Genomic DNA, 21667 nt, shown 5'->3' on the forward strand with positions numbered 1-21667 from the left:
CTAACAAAACAATGTACAAAAAGGAATGAGTTTCAAAGAAACTTAGTAAGGTATTTAATCCATAACAACATAAATAACATGTGGCAAAACATAGCAAGATGCAATGCAGTATGAAACAGATAATGTATGTATGTATCTAACTCTATGTATGCTAGTCTTTAATGGCAGACATGCTTTAAGTCATAGCACCATACTTCTTTGGGTAGGTCACTCGTACGGCTCCTGTTGGTAGTGGGTCCGGCATCCCTCTCGGACATTCCATGGCTGGGGGTTAAGTCATCTCTCTCTCACATCACCATTTGGTCTAAGTACTGGCGCATGTCAAGGTAAAAGCCTAGCCCAATGCAAGTCATCTACTCAGTTACATCAACTCAGGTCCAGATACTTCCATTCCTCTCCTCTCAGGATCCTTTCCGGTATCCTTTCCACTAGAGTCAGCGTATTCGACTCTCTCAAATACGGACTCATCAACCCTATTGGTTATCCACATATGGTAAACGGGAAGCTCTCATGTCCTCTCACGGGTTGGTTACCGGTCTTAAGCGCCCATGAGCCCAAGTCTAACCATATGTAACCCTCCAATACATGGCCCCCACAATGTGATTCCCGTCCTCTCAAGGGTTGGTTACCGGTCTTGAGCGCCCGTGAATCCCCATTGCTGCCACGGGTCGTTCGGTCTCAATACCCTTCCGATTTGGGTCTAATATAACGGGGACATCCTAGCCAAACACTGCTAGACAGTCCTAGGTATGATAATCAATAATTCGGGAAAGCGTCGATGGGCAACCCTGGAAATATCCCATACTATTTCCGATAATGTCCAAGGACAGAAGTGTCAAAAGGACACCTCTCAATCCCAAATCATACCTAATCAGACACAATCTCAGATCAGACATGACATACACAATCAACAGTTCATCATATACAAGAGAGTATACAGTCATGATCTAATCGTTAAACAATATAGTAATAAGCAATTCACATAAGCTTAAATAATAAAAAGAAAACATAAGCAAGTGCTACTGTTCTCAAAGTAGTAAATCAGAAATATAAAGTATAACAACATTAAGTAAACTCATAGTTTCATAAGGTAGAAACCAGAGAGTATGCGATCTATGTAATTAAAGAATAACTGTCCTTACCTTCTAACTCGTAAAGGAACTTAGGGAATCAAGTAAGACCTTGACTAAACCTGAGAAGAAAGTCTTAAACAAGTGTATACAACATGTTAGGAAAGATACATAGAAGGAAATATATCAAATCAATCAAAACAGACCAAGAATGAGGTTGCTGTACTCATTGGTCGATTGATTGGTCTACTGCCCCAGTCGACCAATGAGTCGACCAATAGAGACAGTGGCCTTCAAGAATCCGAATTTTAGAAAAAGAAACCGAATTTGTTGGTTCAAAAGGGTACAAAATAAGGGGGAAACTACAATGGCAGCATCCTAGTATATAGAGGACATCAAACCACCAACCAAATCAAGTTTCCAAGTCACAACTCAGGAACCAAAAAGTTAAAAAAATAAAAAAAAAAAAAAAAAAAAAAAAAAAAAAAAAAAAAAAAAAAAAAAAAAAAAAAAAAAAAAAAATAAAAATTAAATAAAAAAAAAAAAAAAAAAAAAAAAAAAAAATAAAAAAAAAAAAAAAAAAAAAAAAAAAAAAAAAAAAAAACAACCTTCCTCACCATAAAAAAAAAAAAAAAAAAAAAAAAAAAAAGAAAAAAAATAAAAAAAAAAAAAAAAAAAAAAAAAAAAAAAAAAAAAAAATTTAATTTAACTTTATATCATACCCCCTTCCCCCCCACGCCAGGACACCCCACGATTAAAAAAAACAAACATACAAGGGAAGGGCCCCCCCCCCCCCCCCCCCCCCCCCACCCCCACCCCCCGCAGGCGTACCACCCCCCCAAGACCCCCACCCCCCCCCCCCCCCCCCCACAAACACGATAACATAATCATGAACAATATAATCAATGTATAAAGAAATAATAGATAGATCAAATGAATAAGACAAGATAGATAATCAGAGTGCGGAAACATTTAAGTATCAACTTCAAAGTGATAACATCTCAAAGAGAAGGAGTGATCAGAAGTCACTCCTTCACAAATAGCGGAAGCAGTAGTAAATCAAGTTTAGTTACAGACAGCATCATAATCAAATCCATAAAAACTGGAGAGAGAAGATTCCAATGATTACAGTCATCCAAAGAAATGGGGCCTACACATAGGTTTCCTCTATCCTAATGATGTCCTCTTCGAAAGTATGGATAAAGTAAACCCAACGTGGCCGCTCCCTCACTAATGTGGGGCTAACCCTGGTACGCACTTTAATCCTCCTCGGTAAGCAATCCTGACTCTCCACGTAGCCATCACCCGAAGGGTAGTATGCGGGATCATAGCTCGGGTCATAGGACGTGCCATCAAGGTCTTCTGTACCTACAGTGTAATCTAACAAATTGCACAAAGGAATGAGTTCAAAAAGAATTCAGCAAAGCAAGTCGTTTCATAATCCACAGTTCAATCAACACAAGTCAAAATATGATGCAATATGATATGAGACAATGATGAATGATGATTCTAATCTTAAGTATGCTAGTCTCTAGGGTAGACATGCTTTAAGTCATGGCACCGTACTTCTTTGGGACGTCAGTCACTCCCCCTCAATCATAATATATCTTGGGTCTGCCCGGGGAAGTTCGGTAAAGTCATCTCAAAACCATGGTTGGGGATTTAGTCACCACTATCTCACGTCATCGTTTGGCATAAGTACTGGCGCATGTCATAGTAGAACCTAGCCCAATGCAAGTCATCTACTCAGTCATATCATGTCAGATCCAGATACGTCCATTCCTCGCCCCCGGCGATCCTTTTCGGTATCCTTCACACTAGAGTCAGCGTAATCCTGGATTACGGACTCATCAACCCTATTGGTCATCCACATATAGTAAACGAGAAGCTCTCACGTCCTCTCACGGGTTGGTTACCGGTCTTGAGTGCCCCTGAGCCCAAGTCTATCCATATGCAACCCTACCAATAAATGGCCCCTTTCGGGTATCCGCAATATAGTTCAAGTCCTCTCACGGAGTGGGTACCGGTCTTGAGCTCCCTTCAACCATATTCTACCACTGGTCGTTCCGTCTCAATACCCTTCCGATTCGGGTGTGATACAACAAGGGGAAATCCTAACCATACACCTAGACAATCCTATACATGTCATCCAATAACCCGGGAAAGCGTCGATGGACACCTTCGGGGAATATCCCATACTACTCCCTCCAATGTCCAAGGACAGAAGTGTCGAAAGGACACCTCTCAATCCCAAGTCATACGTAGTCAATCACAATCTCAATCTCATCATATCATAGTAAATCAATGATTCGTCATATAAACAATTACATATCATAACATGATTGATCATACATGAATCATAAAGTAAGACTGAACATGATATTCTAAATGATACGTACATTCTGTTATTGATAAGGAAATACATATCAATCATGTATAGTAAAGGATTTCTCATATGATCATAACCAATAAGTTCTCATAATGTAAGCATGTTGATGTAATTAACATACTTAAGTTAACGATTGTCCTTACCTTAATCAAGTTGTAATTAAATTCAAGGATCACCAAGAATGGTTCCAAAGTCAGTGTTGTTACCCTAGATAACACACAAGCAACATCAGAGAAGAAAACATTCAAATCGGGGTTCAAACGGATCAATTTGGCTGAGTACAAGGCATTAACAACTCTTGGTTGATCGGCTTGTCGATCGTCACGACCTCGACCAAGACTTGTTAACTTCTGGGCAGTAATGGAAACGTGCTCAGAAGCTGCCCTTCCACTGCTCCGATTGACATGAAATTTGGAGGGCATGCTTATAACAGTAAGAGGATATTACACACCAATTTTCATGATGGTCCAACGGTTCAATCAAAAATGCCCAATTCGAAATATTAGGTTCTATATGGTAATCCTCAAGAATCAAAATGGAATTTATAGAAATTGTAAAGGATGGTAGGAATCAATCAAATAAAGGATAAGAATTGAGTTAGAGTCTTAATTTTTATATAGTCTAAGCTTAACATGCATCTATGTATCAGATTGAATCAAAATAGATTAATATTGAAGAGGATCAAAGTGATGAAGTGAGATTAATCTTAATTGAATCATAGTATATCATGAGTGAAGATGATTAAGGAATTGAAGAGGGGAAACTCATGGTTGAGTGTTTGCAAGATTGCAGCACTTCAGCCATGGTCTCAAGATTATCAAATGATAGGAAAATGAATAGATTAGAAGAGGATAGAAGGAATCATACCTTGGATTGATGATTAACACATACACCAATGATTAGAGTCAAGATCTTCCCAAACTTCAAAGAATAGCCCAAGAGAGTGTCCAACCTCGAGCTCTGGAGTGCCAATAATTAGGTTAGGTCCTCATTCACGAGTTCCAAAAAGGTAGGGCAAAATGGGAAGAGATTTCATGAATATTTGAATTTCATGACTCTTGGTCGATTGGTGGTCGACTGTCAGTCGACCAAGCACTCGACCAAGCTATGACAACAACTTCAGGAGTGGATTTGGAAGGCTATACAGGGTCAAATTGAGCGGGGTTTTCTCCTACAAGTCAATCAACAAGTCTAGTTTCAGAAAATACCTTCGGATTGATCACGGGGTTCCGGGAAGTGATTCAACTAATTCAATCTTCATCGATGCGCAGATTTTTACTCAACACTGACAAAGTGCACAAGTGAGGGGTATCGTTGTCAATGTCCATAGGCTTAGCATCAAGCATCGAATCATCCACTACTAGGGCCCCCCCCCCCCTCCCCCCCCCCCGGGGCCCCCCGCACCCCCCAACCACCCCCCCCCGCCGGGGGCAAGGCGGCCGTGGATTCTCTTGTGGGTGGAGTGGCTCCGGGGGGGGGGGCCCACACGGCGCAAACTCACAAAAAAAAGAGCCCTGGAGGTGGTGGGCGCCCCCCCCTCTTTCTCAATCAAGAACAGATCAAAGAAAAGAAAATTAGAGATGGAAAGAAAAATAGAACATAAACATACTTTTGTTGCAGGAGGAAGGAGATCACTTGAGTTCTTGCGAGATATCAACCAAGGATGCAAGGGAATTGATTAGAATGGAGTTCTAACTCGTTCCAGAGGCTTAGGAGGCAGATGAGGTGAAGTATTCCTAAGATTAGACTTAAATAGAGTAGCCACGACCTAATTTACAAAATAGAATCAATTGGTCGATTGATTGGTCGACTGGTCCAACGACCAATCGTAACAAAGAACTTCAAAACAGGGAATTGAAGGCTCAGATCAAGTCCAAACATCAAGGGGTTTTGCACACACCTAAAGTGACATACCTAGTAGGTAGAAATTCCTTCGAACCAATACAAAGAGCACTCCAAGTCCATCAACTAATCTGATCTTCAACAGGGTGCAGTTTCCATAAATGGAACGCTGACATCAAAACTCAAGGATTTCAATCCAGCCACCAAGTCTTCTACTGAAATGGCCCAAAGCTGACTTCTTGCCTTACTTCGGGTTGCTGGACCTACAAACAACAGGGTTTCCGGTTCAAGGTTAGGGCTGGGTTTCACACCCGATCCGCAAAAGCCGTAAACGTTGGAAGCCTAAAGTTATGTGGAAATTCGAACAGAGCAATAGCATCGGTGAAAGGAGTCTTTCGGATGACTGAATAAATATCATCAGCCTTTCTACCTTGAGCAGCCTTTCTACCTCGAGACAGTTGCCCCAATCTTTGATTTATGTTGGCGAGTTCTCGGCCAAATATGAAGTGACCATCCATCCTCCGTCCGGACGGTTTCCCTTCCCGAGCGTCTTGAGGTCGGTGAATGGGTATGGACTCCCCTTCGTCTCCTCATGGTTGTTCCCGTTTGGCTCGCCTGCTGCCTATCGTGCCGCTCATCTCTCCAAAGAGGTTCGCCAACTCTGACTTCTCGGACCCGATCCTGATGGTTCTCTTGATGGTTTTGGCCGTAATTCTGGCCTTCGCCCTGTCATTTATCTACTTGATGTGAAGGTGCCGGTGCCGGGGGCTATTGGTGGAGCCAAAATCGCTTCTTGTGCGCGTTCTCTTGCCTTGACTTGGTCAGGTGCTTGCGGTGCAACTACTTGTTTGGTTAATAAACGAAGCGTTTGTTGCATTTCCAAAAGTTGAGTTTGTAACTGCTCCATTTGTTCCTGGAGAGGATGGGGGAGGATCTTGATTTTCTTCCCTTCCATCCTCCTGAACTTCCGGAAGTCTACTTCCTTCTGATCTAATGACCGGAACCTCCATCTGAGAGCGAGTGTTAATTTCTCGTAAAGCCGCTGCTACTGCTGCTGATCTAGTCACCATGATTTTTCGAAGCGTTTCCCACAGACGGCGCCAAATGATCCCGGAAATTGTTAAGCCTATAGATCCGTGAAGATGACCTGCAAAAATGACGTTAGACGTAGCCCGACCGCTGAGGTCAGGAGGCGACCTCCGAAGCTTAAGTCAATAACTGGACAGATCACAAAAAGCTCTAGCTAATCGCAGAGCATAGGAATAACGAATACGTAATTAGGAAACGATTCAAAATACCGATGGATTGTTCGTCCTTGGTTTATATAGATTTTACTTCTAATCTTCGACCGTTGAGATGGCTTCTTGATCTCCTTTAATGACCGTCCGATTCTAGGGTTTTTCCCTAGATATTCGGGGCCGTAAGTAGATATTTATCCTAGCACGATTTCCTCTCCGCTTCATGATAGTCACCTCCTGCAAGTTAGCTTTTCCTACCATAATATTTGGGAAGTCGTACCGGGCTATTAATTGATCTGCGGTGCCCTTATGATCATTAAATTAGAGTTTGAGTAAGTCCCCGTCACGGTTCAACCAGAACATATATTATAAACCCGGTTTGAAAAGTTCGGTGCAATTTTCCTCGTATCACCAACAATAGTTGTTTTTTTATATTAAGAACGCTGAAATATGTTAAAAGTACTTTGCAAAAAACCTTCCCATGCACAAAATTTGAACACATTGAACAGTGAAAAAACCCGATTTATCAAACTCATTTTGATTGTTTTTCTTTTTGAAAAACGATAGAACGCCGAAGGCAGTTCTCTTTCCAGTTACGAAACGCACCCCTAGTTTATTTGAGCCGCAGGCACATTCACTTGGACGATTCGGATCTCGTGGAATTCGAGAATCAACATCTAACTGACGTGGCTCAATTCCAGATCACCAAACATAAATTTTCTGAGACTCTGTTTTATCCTCTTGTGCACCAGTTGGAGAGTGAGTGAGGGAGTGAACTCTTTCGGAGATGGAAATGTCGTCTTTCATATTCAGGCCTGCGATTTCTCATCCTCGTGGGCTATTTTTTTCATTTTCTCATGATTCATATAACTTCGGTTCGATAACGAATAAGAAGAGTTCGCTCTCGTGCGGTCCCTCAGAGTTGAATTCCGTTCGGTAAGCTGATCTTCAACTTCCCATTTGTAAACTGTTTTATCGAGATCTTTCCCATGACTCTTCTCTCCTATATTTAGTTGCTTTTTGTTATTGAGGAAGTGTTTAGAAAACAAAGATAAGGACTAAATGTAAAGATTTTTGAGGAATTGATATTTGCTATTAGAATTTATAAACTCTTGTGAAGGAACTGTACCGTTTCAGTTTCGAAAGATCCATGACTGACAGCAGAAATGATAAAATTTCATCTCGTTCGAAACTCCACACCATCAAATCATCCAAATAAAATAAAATAAAAAAGCACATTTTGCCTCGTAAATCAGAATTACAAGATGCTACTGTGTTAACTGAACATGGTAGCTCACTGGGTCTTCATTACTGCTAGAGGAGCACAGGACTTAAACCCATGAAGTTCTCTACCTGGAAATGTGGTCTTTTACTAATTTTCATAAACTATTTGCATAGGTTGGGCTCTTGTTTTATATATATATATATATATATATATATATATATATATATATATATATATATATATATATATATATATATATATATATATATAATTTTATTTATTTATTTATTTTATTTTGTGGGTATATGGAAATATATCAAGAAAAAGAGAGAATAAGAGATGAAAGGAAGAAGAAACGTAGGCAGTGCCTGCCAACAAAACCTGAAGCTATGACGAAAGAATTACAATTGTTAGTTTCTTACTATGATCCAACATGATTCCTGAAAAGCTTATAGAGCTTATCTGGAAACTCAGAAGAATATATGACAGAGTCTGCATATCCAGAAGGCAAGGAAACAATATGATTAGTTGGTTGATTTAGCTTTCTCTGAGCATGTCTGCCTCATTCCATCACTTGAATCAGTATAGCTAGATGTTATTATATTTTGTCAAGTCTGTTTCTTATTGGTGAAACTTCTTTAGATCAGATGGATTGTATTCATTGTGGCTATCAACCATCCTCCTGGTGTACTTGTGTTTCAGATATCAATTTTCGACTTCCCTTAGATGGATATTAACATTTTGCAGTACCTGATGTCTTCTGATTTATCTGTCAATCTTGACCGCTATCTTTTTCATTCTTAAACGTCTTCAGCTTCCATAAAGTAATTGGACAACTGGGTTGATCTATTTTGGTTTGGTCATAGGTCAGAGGTTTCTTTTTGCATTGGAACTCATCTCATTCCGCATCCCAACAAGGTAGTGCAGCTCTGTTAACCTTTAGGAAGAATACCCTCCACAGTTGTAAATGAATACTGACCTGTGATAATGATGCCTCAGATGATACAAGGCTTTCAATGCTTACTGGACCAAATCTGAATTTGGTGTCAAGTTATATCTAATTTTTTTAATCTTGGTCTTTCTTAAGATTGAACGAGGTGGGGAAGATGCTTTCTTTGTGAGCAGTTATAATGGTGGAGTTGTTGCCATTGCTGATGGTGTTTCTGGGTAATTCAATGTAACCAGCAAATCTCCCCCCTTCCCCTTTCCAAAGCAAAATTCTTGAAAACTCTTAAATGCAGTATTTTATTTTTATGTTTATTTGTTAAACAATTTGTTTTATGCTCTAATTTGCAGTTGGTCTGAACAGAATGTTGACCCTGCATTATTTTCCAGAGAGCTGATGTCTAATGTTTCATATTTTGTTGGAGATGAGGAGGTAATGAAACAAAACTATTGCACTCCAATATATAGCTCTGCTACTACATCAACATGGGCTGCAAGGATGTGTCCTCACACCGCCTTCCTCCCCCCCTTCCCCCACCCCCACCCCCCAAAAACCAAAAAAAAATCCTCTCCTCTCCCCCACCCTTACCAGGAAAACTACACGGTCCTCTCTTCTTCTTTGCCATTCCCTCCACCCAGGACCTCTCACTTCACTATATCCCAGTGATATTGTTACTCTGGTGGGCCATTTCTTGGCTCCAGACCCTCTTCCGACATAGTCCAAGCCTCACTATCAAAAAAGATCAAAAGCACAAGGTTCTCAAGATACCTACTGATCTGTTCTTTTTAAGTTTCTCTTCAAAGATATCGAAGCTCGTGCTCTTTTTGGTGCACCATGGTTGGTCAGGTAAAAGATGATCTTCCTCTGGCAGTGGGATCCACTCAGAATGGGTTTGGTTTTCAGTTTCCCTCAAGATGCTTGTACAAGGAAGCAAGACCACCTCTTGTAGGGTCAAATCTGCGTTGATATTTCTCCCAAAGATCCTCCCACTACATCTTAATTTTAGATGAAGACAATTTTGGTCAGCTTATTGTGTACAACTGGTTACCTCCCCATTTGAGTACACTGGAAGGCTTTTGGTCACCCTTCTCTTGACTGTTCTGGTGAAACCTCGCTTCTACCAAACTACCTTCTGCCACCTCCCATGCACCTTACCTTGTTTTGGAGTCCTTCACATCGCTCCTGTATTGCTCATCCTTGCTTTGGAGCTATGCATTGCCCAGCTCCTTCTCTCCTTATCCATTAAATGAGAGGCTTCTTAGCTCCTGAGAAGACTGTCTTTGCTCTGCTCTTGCGCCAGTCACCCTGGACCTGCTCTGCTCTGCCTCTTTATCAGCCTTCGTCCAAAGGCCAAGCTTAATCTCTCAGGATCTTGGTTCTTTCTCCGTCAACTCCTGGCCAACATCCCTCTTGATGTGGTTGCTTCTGCATCTGCAAGGCTTCATTGCCGCATACTATTGCTTCCACTCATGCTGCCATAACTGAAACTCCTGAAGCCATTCCAGCTCCTATCGCTGTTGCTGCCCTTGACCTCTTGCTGGGGGTGCTTGAGAGATAGCCATCTCTGTTGCCACAAATTCTCTTTTTTTTCTTCCTTTTTTTCTTCTCTTGAAGCCATCTTGCCTTCACCTTTGACTGTTGCTGTCTCCCCTTGCAACTTGATCGATGCATTGAGCCTTGGCTTGTCTCAAGTCTTCCTCTCCTTTTTTAGTAGCTGTAGCTTTTCTCCATTTCCCATCTACCCTGATCCATTTTATCTCACGTTCATTGAGCCCATTTTAATCCCTCACACCTCCCCCCGCCAAAAAAAAACAAAAAAAAAACACACCAACTGCACGTCTTGGTCTTATCCTGTCTCCTCGAACCAACCTCTTTTGTGTTTTCCTGGAGGGAGACTCCAACATTCCCCCTAAAAGTTATCCCTACTTGGACTATGCTTTGTTCGATAAAATGAAACTCTAACCTTTGAGTTCGCACATCAGTGAGCATGATTTTTGCTGTGGTATCAAGGATCCTTGCTAGGCTTTTGTTGCATTGTCTTTGGCATTGTTTGACATTGTTTGGCACTGCCACCAACCAACAACCCCCTCACAACTGGCATTCCTTTGTAAGATTTTTTTGCTCGGTTTTCTGGGCTTGGGTACCTTCAACTTCCACAGCTTTCTTTTCTGTGCTTGGGCTAGTCTCTTAGCCCTGTTGTGTTCCTCCCCCTCCTTTTGGTAATGAATTTTTTTTTTCATCACAAAAGAAAAGATCAATGACATGTGTTAGAGAGAGTGGGGGGGGGGGGGAGGGAGGGGGAGCAGGGAGCGGAAAGAAAGACTATGATGACCGCGACTAACATCAGGGTTGTATCCATATTTGTCAGGTCAATGATGATCCTCAGATACTCTTGGGGAAAGCACATGCTGCCACCTCCTCAAAGGGTTCTGCTACTGTGTATGTTATATTTTCTTTTTCAAGATGTTTCAAGTTCTGTTAATCTTCACATCTAAGAAGTTATTCATGTGACACATTTCAATCAAAAAAACCTTATCATATTTGCATCGTATTTTTCGATGTATAGCAGGTCCTGCTAATTTTCAAACATATCAAGTTATTCATTTTGACACACTTCAATCTAATATAAACCATCATGTACTGGAAAATATGCTGATGTTCTTATCTAGTTGTTTATTTCTATTGGGTTGAGTAGAATTGTGTCCATGCTGGAGAAGAACGGAGTTCTGAAAATTGCCAGTGTGGGGGATTGTGGACTACGGGTTCTTCGAAAAGGTGATGTCGTGGAATTTTACATTCCAACTTTGAAACTAGAAACCAATGCATGGCTTTTCTTATGTTCCAGGAAAAATATTATTCTCAACATCACAACAAGAGCATTACTTTGACTGTCCTTACCAGTTAAGCTCTGAGGTGGTTGGACAAACATACCTAGATGCAATGGTACAAAAATATTTAGCATTTTTAAATATTAGTAGTCAAATTTCTCTTTGCTAGTTTCTGCTGATCCAGTTGTTAATAATGCTCTTACCTTCATTTTTTTGTTTAATTATATTTAAGTTGCCAAGCTTACATGCTTCAGATCAGGATACACCTACTTTTATGTGCATTTATGCAGTTAGAGCTTAGAATGCATAGTCGAAAACCATGACAATATCTTTTTGATAGGTGAAGACAATGTTTTTGTTCTTCCTCATTTGTGTACTGTGTACAATTTACTAAATAAAAGGCTCTCCATTTTTCTGTAGACTTCATCTTGTACTGAGCTATCATATCATGGATTACTTACTCAAGGTGAAAACCATACATGATTTCCTGTCAACTAAGTCACTTGAATCCAGACACTATTAAGGTTGGATAATTTGTCTGATACAGATGGCGGAGGTTCATTTATGTAATTGCACACTTGTGCATCAGTAATATATGTTTTGTCATACACCTACATTAAAATTGGTTGGGATCTTGAATTTCTCGGTACCTATCTTCTGTTGCTGGAAGACCAACGTGTATCAAGCTTTTGTTATCCTTGTCTCCACCTTGGTGGCTCGGAGACAACTACATAGATGACTGGAGATAAATCAACAATAACAACAACAATAAGAAGCCTTATCCAAACTAAATGGGTTGGCTACATGGATCTTTGCCTTCCAAAATGCTTTGCCACCAGTATTGGCCTACGGAACAACTAATTGTGGTATCTTCTTTATTCCTAATGCCTTCAGGGATCTCTAGTACCTAGTTGATAGGTTACAAATGCTAAAAGAAACCAGAATAATAGATGAGCAAAGGAACAACATCTAATAGCCTTGTGGAAGCTGTTTGAGAGACCTGCTAATCAGACTAAGACTCTTTACATGCTTGAAATTAGTAATTATGATTCCAGTTTTACAAGATATAAATAACAAAGTAATAGGACGCTAGTTGTAGATAAACCCCATAACTTGGTTCTATTGGTGGACAGCAACCTGAACTGCAATCCAGTGAAAACAGACCCAAAGAAGCTAAATTGAAGCTGCAAGCTATGCTATTGGTTTGGTCTTCTTCCTCCTGCATTGCCACTTCAAGGATTACCTCATCTTTGCATCATGCTCCATAGGAGACAACTATATCAAGGATCTATTTTGAATCATGTACTGCATATGGCCATTTCATATTCTCAAGCATGACCTGTTCAGTTGGCTGTTATCAATAATGCTAGAGAAATTCCATGGCCAAATCGAAGCTGCAAGCTATGATATTGGTTTGGTCTTCTTCCTCCTGCATTGCTACTTCAAGGATTACCTCATCTTTGCATCATGTTCCATAGGAGACAACTATATCAAGGATCTATTTTGAATCATGTACTGCATTTGCCCATTTCATATTTTCAAGCATGACCTGTTCAGTTGGCTGTTATCATAATGCGGAGAAATTCCATACTCCTTTTCTTGGTGAAAATAATGATCTTTTTTCATAAATAGGTTGGGACTTTGGAGTTGTTTGAGGGAGACACAATAGTTATGGGCTCAGATGGGCTATTTGATAATGTTTTTGATCATGAAATCATTTCAACGATCTCGAGATTCAGTGATGTAACAGAAGCTGGTAATGTTTCTTCATTCTCCCTGTTGCTCAGCTTAGTTACAGCCCTTGCAGGCGTATGCATTTCCCTGTTATACTAATAGAGTTTCAACCATAGCAAAGGCATTGGCTAATCTTGCAAGCAACCATTCGAGGGATTCCAGCTTTGAGTCACCCTACTCATTGGAGGCAAGAAGCAGAGTATGTCACTCAAAAACAATCAATTTCCGGCATCCACATTTTTCTTTTGGGGCAAATGCCATGTCACTGGAACCCATGTATTTGCTATAAAACTAGGACTTACTAATGAGCATTCCTTTACAGGGCTATGATGTACCATGGTGGAAGAGAATTCTTGGAATGAAGCTAACAGGCATGACTCAGTACATCATTTTTAGGGCTGAACGTGTCTTTTTTTAGGGGCCATTGACCATAGCTATGTTATCATTCATGTTTGCTACTAGGGTAATGGCCCTAGGTCCAATTCTTACGGGTGGCCACTTTGTGCTAACTTGCCAAAGGCTAGGACTGACTCCAAAAGGACCCTGGAGGACCACATAGCAGTATGTGCACTGGGTAATGGCCCCTTTACTTGTGTCATTTCTGATCACGAAGACTTATAAAGGTCTCTTAATCTGGCAGGTGGAAAACTGGATGACATAACTGTCATTGTGGGGCAGGTTGTAAGGTCATGAAACGTCTGTTCTTAAGTCACAATGGACAGTGATCCGCTGAAACTACCATTTTTTAATGAGATTCAGAAGGAATACTTCATGTAGACTGCATCTTGCTGTACTGGAATGATGGTGTGCCTACAGATTGAATGTGAGTTACTTGAGCATTTGAGTGAAAATGCCGTACCTTTTATATATTCAGAATTTGGAGTTGTTAATGTTGCTTTACAAGGTGCGGACTCCAGCTAATCATGCTTGTTTAACCTTTTGGCTCAGGGAAACATTTAAGCTGTGGTTGATACGAATTTTATGTTAGTTTTGCATTCACAAATGATAAAAGCAACTATTGTTCCAATAATATAAATTCGACACGGAATGCATTCCAGAAGGGCATAAGTGCCACCCCATCATCTAAACAAGAAGTCAAGCAGGGGTGGAGCCAACTAATAGAATTTGGAACTGTAAATGGTGAATAACTTACCCTACATGACCACTAACATGTGTATGCCATAATTAGGGGTTGTGATTGTTCTTGAATTCAGAAGTAAAACATCAATTGCATTGAGCCAAGCACCATGGTAAGATGAGGGGAATTGGGATGCTAGTTTTAAGAATGATTTTGCATTCTAAGCATGATGGAAGATATCGTGAGATCTGGCTGAGATCTTGCGAAATCTCTTGTTTTTTTGGTTAATCGAGACGAGATGGGAGTGGAATTCTGCGAAATGGGATATCTCGATCGTTCTCACCATATCTTATTGGAATTCTGAATTTTCACCAAATTTTTTTGCTGATGTCAGATGGATTTTCACTTGCAACTACTCTTAGTACATCAACAATACCAAAGGAAGATCAATTTTTCTTTGCTTGTCTTATGAACATATGAGTTAATGACTTACATAGAATTTCTAATATTTGTATAATTTTATTATTCTATTCTCAAGAGTCGAAATTGTGATACTTATATAATCATATGGATGGAATTTCGATGACACTTAAGTTATTTGATGTACTTGATACACTTGCTTTTCATTTATATACCTTAAAGATTCTATATTACATATTGTATAACTTACAATTTTCAATCCTACTGCATTTTGATTTTTATTATGGGTAGACTTAGAAATTATTTTTAGGATTGTTTTCTTACAAATCCAAGGCCACCAGTTCAAAAGGCTTTACATAGGTTAAATATCAAGTTTCAATCCAACTGGGACCCTAAATCTACTGATATGGGTTAACGAGTTGACACTAAAAAAATCACACATCTTAACCGAGATCTCGACTTTTTAGGTTGGCAAGATCTCACTCAAGAGCAAGATCTTCTATCATGATTTTAAGTGTAGTTTAATAAATTACATTTCTTATGCTATGATTACAGTAGGTCATACATGCATTGGGTGGATGTGATGTATCTTAATTATGATTCATGTTGTTTATGTTTCAATGAATGGAAAATGACATGTAGGGTAGGGAGATGCATTTCAATATTATATACAAGGGGTACATGGCAATGGTCATTGTGTCCAACTATTCATTCATCTCCACATGCTCATGCATCACAACATATACACCCATACATGTAAATGTATTGGCTAGGATAAACCCTAATGCTACCACCTTATCAACGGGGGTATTGAGTTGGCAATCTGTGATGTGGAGTAGTTGTATTGGTGGGCGCTCGAGCGGAGGGATACCGTGAGAGGACACTGAGCACATTAGTGTATCATTCATGTCAAATCAAGACAATTGAGGATTGAGGGATGGCATAGAGTTGTTGGAATGCTCATCTAAGATAGTTGGAGCTTGAGGATCAATACTCCTAAAATGGTGGGGGATACGGACTAAAATAATAGGTGCTTGAGGAATGGTAGCGCTTAACCATGGATAACATGCAAGTAGAAGCCTTGCATGGCTAGGTATACCCTTGATACGTGCTAGCCCTATATCAATGGCCATGCATTTTATTTTTAAAGGACAGAAAAGATGATGGAAACTCGTGGATGAGAAGGTGAAGGTTATGAGTGGTCTGAGAGACCCATGAACCATGGTCATGGTACGGAGTATGGACCTTACATAGAACACCCAGTCATGGAGATTGATGTGAGGTACTCTCCTATAGAGGATTGATACTCTGTTTAGGGCAAGATAGGTTAGTTAGAGACTGACATATTGATACGTAATCGTTTTGCATTTAGGATTACAATTCATGCATTCTAGGTGATTGTTTCCGCTCATGAGCTCAGTGGAACTCACCTCGCAGGGGATCTCTTCTTTTAGATGATGTCACAAGTATGGAGTGGGTGATTGTATCGGAGGTAGCCCCATCTGAGGAGATGGCTAATGTGGAGGCTGATGAGCCGTTCGTACTATTACATGGTGCCTTGTGTTGTTGTTATAATTGTTTCCATAGTTCACACATTTCGTAGGGGGATGTACCTGATTTCATATTGTTGGGGATGATTATGTATTGATAGATTCTTATGAGAATGCCTTATGGATGAATTTAATAATATTACTAGATAATTAGCATTCTTAGAAACATTTCTTAACTTTTAACATGATTATGGAATAGATGCTTACTTTTAGATTTTATGGTGTGGATATTACAAATGATGCTTGATTATGGTATTGTATCCATTGGTCTGATAGGGATCCATATTATGAGACTCTGGGTTATTCGGGTTGAGTCGGCATGCCCAATGTGAGGTCTGACAGATGCTTCGGACACCACCTGGTCGATGGGTACCATACTAGGATGCATTTTTTGTAGGAAAATAAGATAGTAGATGCTTAGTGCGCTACCTAGTCGAAGGGTTGGCAGTCCCATTGTGCACCTCATCAAACTGGAAGTACACAATAATTAGGGTTTTTGCAAGAAAATAAGCTAGTAGATGCTCTTATAAGAAAGGTGGTCGATGCTTCATTGACCACCCTCGACGACCATCTTTTATTAGTGGCTTAGTCTTTTTATGCACCACCTTACTTTTATTTCCCTAGTTTCACCTCAAGACCTCCCATGTCGTATTGCCTTGGCAAATATGCACTCCTATAGACTCTCTAAACGTACATGATCATCGTTGCTCGAATTTTTGTATGGATATCTTATTGCATATAATACTTCTCTCCTTGCTTGTCAAACTCATTTCTTGGTTTTTTCTCGGTTTGTTAGGTTTTTGACTCACGTTTTGTTTTCTAAATATGTGCGTGCTGTTCACAATGCATGTACAAAATCTTCCTCAGGTTGTGTGTTTGTGGTGTCTCATCATCTTCCTATTCTCTTGTTTGTTATCTTAGGTCTTTATGAGGTCTTGGAGGATGTGGTCGTGGATGAGGTGCTGTGGTTTTTAACTTACACCTCTTTGACTGCACTCGTATTAAGCAATGGCGTGACATTGTGTTACCTGACATTGCTCTGTATCATGTGTCAGATCACTTTGTAGCTCTTGGTCGGGTCCCAAGTTTTCTCTTAATGAGCCTTAATATTCATGCCTAGTTCACTACTTTTACCATAACATGTATGTTAAAGTAACATTCTCACCAAAAAAGAGTATGTTAAAGTGACATGGGGGGGTAAATATGTTACGTTTAGTGGATTACAAATTCTTCGATTAATTACAAATTTAGTATTAAGTTGACAAATTTGAATTAAATTAAGAAATTGCAATCAATCCACAATACAAGTATTTTTTTTTAATAATGGTTCAACTTATCAAATCCAAGTCCACTCCTCTCTTGATCGCAAGAGAGATTTTCACTAATGATCTCTTTCAATATAATGGGTAGAGAACCAAACCCTTACAAATCTTTGTTGGTTAGCAAGAGCACCCCTTACAATTTTTGTTCTAATAGGGCAAGAACACCCTCTACAATCTTCGTTTATCCTATGGCAAGAGCATCCTTAACAAATTCTAATTTAACTAGACTAAATAAAAAACAATCAATTACAAGAGTATGGTAAGAGATTACCTAATAAGGGGCGTGATACTTTTCCCCTAGGAGTGATGCAATATGAGTGAATGTTCAAATTGAATGTGTCGAAAAATGCCATATCAGCACTGCCACATCAGCCTCCATTAGTTTTAATGATGACAAATATGAAGTAGTAATGTTTATACTGAGTTATGATTGTCAAGTTCAATATGAAAGCAAGTGGACTTAATCCAACTTATTGGACCCAACTCACTGAATGTTCGAAGCCAAGTCAAGACAAACCAAGCTTGAACAAGAAGTCTAAGTTAAAATGAACAAGAAGATAGAAGCACAAGAAGACTCAAGAATATCAAGTTAAGCTCAAGCAAGAAGAATTAAAAAATTCAAGACTTAGGACACTCTCATGCACACCCACATGTAATTGCACTCAATTGATTGCCCATGTATCGTGTCATTAGATTGACCTAGGATATATTAGGAGAGTGTTTGAAGCTTAGGATTGGCTAGAAGTCCCTAACCCCCCCCCCCCCCCCGAGTCCCTATGATTGGACATACTGGGCTTTTTGTGCTGTAGACGGACGCCCATTTGGTTAAAAATAAGCCTAACGGCTATTTTTTAATGGTAACTTTTCAGATGGACGTTCATCTAGATTAAAATTTCATTGAAATTTTTATTCGTTGGGAGATTGGGCCAAGCAATTGGATGCCATCTTTATAAGCCTAACTAGCCCTATTTGAATAGCTTCTACCTTGCCTATTAAGCAATAACTCCCTTTCAACTCTCAATCTCTCAGATTGTGAAGAATTATTTATTACTTGCCTTCCATCCTCAATCAACCTTGAAGAACATACCAAGATGTTTAAGCAAACTCATTAGAGCCAAGCTTGAGGTGATTAAAGGCCATTGGTGTCTCATTTGTAGTGCATCCATTTTTTTCCAAGCTTTCATTCTCATTGTATCACACTCACATAAGGGGTAAAGTCTCACACCCCTTGTTAGGTAACATCTTTCATCTCTTGTATTGTGTTTGTTTAATTATAGTCTAGGTTGATTAAAATTGATTAAGTGTGCTTTTGCCCTAGAACAAATATTGTAAAGGATACTTTAGCCCTACATAGAACAAAGATTCTAAGGAGTACTCTTGTCCTATAGAACATATATTGTAAATGTTTGACCTCTACCCACCATTTTGAAAGAAAATCATTGGTGGAATACTTTTTTAAGACCAAGAGAGGAGATTGACGTAGACTTGTAAAATTGAACCACTATAAAATCTTTTGTCTTGTGGTTGATTGCAATGTCTTAATTTCATTTAAAGTTACAATATATCTTGCATTTGCAATTAAATAGAAAAATTGGTAAATCTACTAGTTGCAACCTATTCACCCCCCCCCCTCTAGGTTGCTTTAACAATTGGTTTCAGAGCGGGAGCTCAAATTGAGATTAAAATTAATCTTTAAAAGAGTAAAAGACCATGACATCATCATCCAACCAATTCTCCTTAAAATGATGCATAAATCATCAAAAGAGACTCAAATGTTACAAGATTGCACGGGAAGGATATTCAAATAATGAGAAGGGACCTACATTTTACAAGATTACACTAAATTGATGATCAAATCATGAGAGACACCTTAATTTTATGAGATTGCACAAAAATGAAAGCAAGAAGCCTTTCGAATTTAACAGATCCAACAACAATCTATTTGAATTTAACATATCACAAGATTTTAATAAAACGAAATCAAAATGCCATTTGAATTTAACGGATCACAATAATTAAATTACCAAAGGCTACAAGAATTAATGCTTGATCCTTCCTATGTAGGATAAGCTGTCGTTGGTTTTACAAAATGAGGTTTTGAAGCTTAGTTCCACGAAGAAGGGGATGACCTAGTTTATGCCTTTGCGGGAGACCCGGTTCGGAATATTTTGGAACAAAGCGTATCGGACTTTACAGGACTTTCAAAAGTTGCTTGACGGCGTTAAGTTTCCAGATCGATTGATTAATTTATTTATTTTTTGGTAGAACATCATTGGTTAATCTTGCATCGCCTCGAAGGCCAAGTGTGTTATTTACCGAGTATGCTCATGACGTGACATAAGAGAGCAGCTTCACTGGGGTGTTATGGTAATCTCGGATAAATTACATGGGTGCTGATGGGTCTTACAGGCAGATGAAGCTTCTTTTCCTTTGCCTAAATCACCCTCCCTCAGCCTTCCTAGCATCTTGGGTTCTCTAGTTGGCAATGGGTAATGAAACCTTCTCGGACAACTTTGGCTGGGGTTTAGGTCAACACTCTCTCATGCCTCTGTTTGGTCTGAGTACTGGCGCATGTCAGGGTTAAGCCTAGCCAAATGCAAGCCTTCTACTTATTTATATCAACTTAGCTCCAGATACTTCCATTCCTTGCCCCTGGCGAACCTTTCCGGTATCCTTCACCCTAGAGTCAGCGTATCCTATGGCTACAACCAACTCGGACTACGAACTCATCAACCCTATTGGTCAATTACATCAAGTTAACAGGTACTTCCGTGTTCATCTCATGGGTTGGTTACCGGTCTTGAGTTCCAGGGCCCACGTTCCACTTCTACAACCGTACCAATGAATGGCCTCTCACGAGTATCTGCAATGTGATTCATGTTCTCTCACGGATGTAACTAACGTCTATCTAGAGGGCCCACAAATCCCTATTGCTACCAAGGGTTGCTCAGTCTCAATTCCCTTCCGATCGAGTTTGATACAACAGGGACATCCTAGCCAAACACTTCTAGACATGCCTTAGGTATGTCAACCAGTAATCAGGGAAAGCGTAAAGGGGCACCATAGGAAAATGTCCCATACCACCTCCATTGGTGTCCAAAGATAGAAATGCCAAAACGGCATTCCCCAATCCCAAATCACAACCTAGGCAATCACATTCCTAATCATTCATTTACAAGCACAACTTATAATACAAAACATAAGTAAATAATCATTCATAATTGAAATAACAATTGAATTATAAGAACAAGTACTACTGTAGTTGAAGAACTACGGCAATAATATATTTATAGGAAATTAAATATAACAGCAATATGATCATGTAATCTAAATTGAATACAAGTAAACATGCATATTAGGTTATTAGAGGTCAACCATCCTTACCTTTTTGTAATCTTTAAAGAGTTCTGTAGAATAATGAGGAAGAGGTTGATCAAGACTAGCAATTAAAACCTAAACAAGCATATAACGATAATTAAGAACAAGCCCTAGAAGATTAGAAGTAGATCGAATCAACGAAGAAACAACCCCCTGTTATCTGGTTGGCGGCTTGGTTGGTCGATTGGGTCAATAAGACCAACCGAGGAGACCAATGGGGTATAAAACCCTAATTTGGTCATAACTTCTTCGTTTGAAGTCCGATTGCTCTGAAATTAGAAATGGAGCTTCCTAAAACATATTAAGACTTTCTAAGAAGGTCAATTCATCAAATCATAGTCAAAAGATAGGATCTTGATTGAGCCATAACAATTTAGGGTCTCATCATATATAGTCCCTGGCTCTCATGGAAAGGCTAGGGAGAATAAAGATTCACCCTAGGGAAATAAAGAATAAGAAATCACATCAAGAAAAGATTTGGGGATGAACCAACAATTAATAAAGGATTAGGGTTTCCTAATTTGGTTACCTCTCATGAGGGTCACCAAAATCAACTCTCACAAAATAACCTAAGGTAGGTTCATAGAGGGTAAGGGAAACATAGATTTAGTATTTCAAAATCAAGAATGGCATTGGGGAGGATCCAC

At 39.5% G+C, this 21667-nt stretch overlaps 1 protein-coding gene across 7 annotated transcripts; it reads left to right on the forward strand.

Moving 5' to 3' along the window:
- The first annotated feature begins 7270 nt into the window (after nucleotides 1–7270).
- LOC149024298 (putative protein phosphatase 2C 1) lies at nucleotides 7271–14803 on the forward strand. Of its 7 annotated transcripts, XR_016171620.1 has the most exons (12): nucleotides 7271–7475; nucleotides 8631–8682; nucleotides 8852–8931; nucleotides 9061–9142; nucleotides 11079–11149; nucleotides 11406–11485; nucleotides 11556–11653; nucleotides 13171–13294; nucleotides 13389–13471; nucleotides 13595–13643; nucleotides 13913–14095; nucleotides 14221–14800. XR_016171620.1 is itself a non-coding variant. In XM_089144600.1 (11 exons), the coding sequence occupies exons 1-11, from the start codon at nucleotides 7327–7329 to the stop codon at nucleotides 13963–13965; spliced, it is 921 nt and encodes a 306-aa protein (XP_089000726.1). In that variant the 5' UTR covers nucleotides 7271–7326; the 3' UTR covers nucleotides 13966–14800. The 7 variants fall into 7 exon arrangements, 5 of the variants coding, with proteins under 5 accessions (XP_089000726.1, XP_089000729.1, XP_089000728.1 ...); XM_089144600.1 differs by having other exon boundaries at nucleotides 13913–14800; XR_016171621.1 differs by lacking the exons at nucleotides 13913–14095; nucleotides 14221–14800 and having other exon boundaries at nucleotides 13394–13471; nucleotides 13595–13615.
- Nucleotides 14804–21667: the final 6864 nt, after the last annotated feature.

The sequence above is a fragment of the Hakea prostrata genome, chromosome 2 (assembly GCF_041222555.1).
Source record: "Hakea prostrata isolate BN-2017 chromosome 2, UWA_Hpros_2, whole genome shotgun sequence".
NCBI lineage: Eukaryota > Viridiplantae > Streptophyta > Magnoliopsida > Proteales > Proteaceae > Hakea > Hakea prostrata.

Excerpts from the sequence above, each read along its gene's own strand:
- LOC149024298 (XM_089144600.1), top strand. The coding sequence starts at position 7,327 with ATGGAAATGTCGTCTTTCATATTCAGGCCTGCGATTTCTCATCCTCGT. Across the intron at positions 11,150-11,405 it reads TCAAAGGGTTCTGCTACTGT|AATTGTGTCCATGCTGGAGA; the intron begins GTATGTTATATT and ends TGGGTTGAGTAG. Across the intron at positions 13,644-13,912 it reads TCTTGGAATGAAGCTAACAG|GTGGAAAACTGGATGACATA; the intron begins GCATGACTCAGT and ends TTAATCTGGCAG.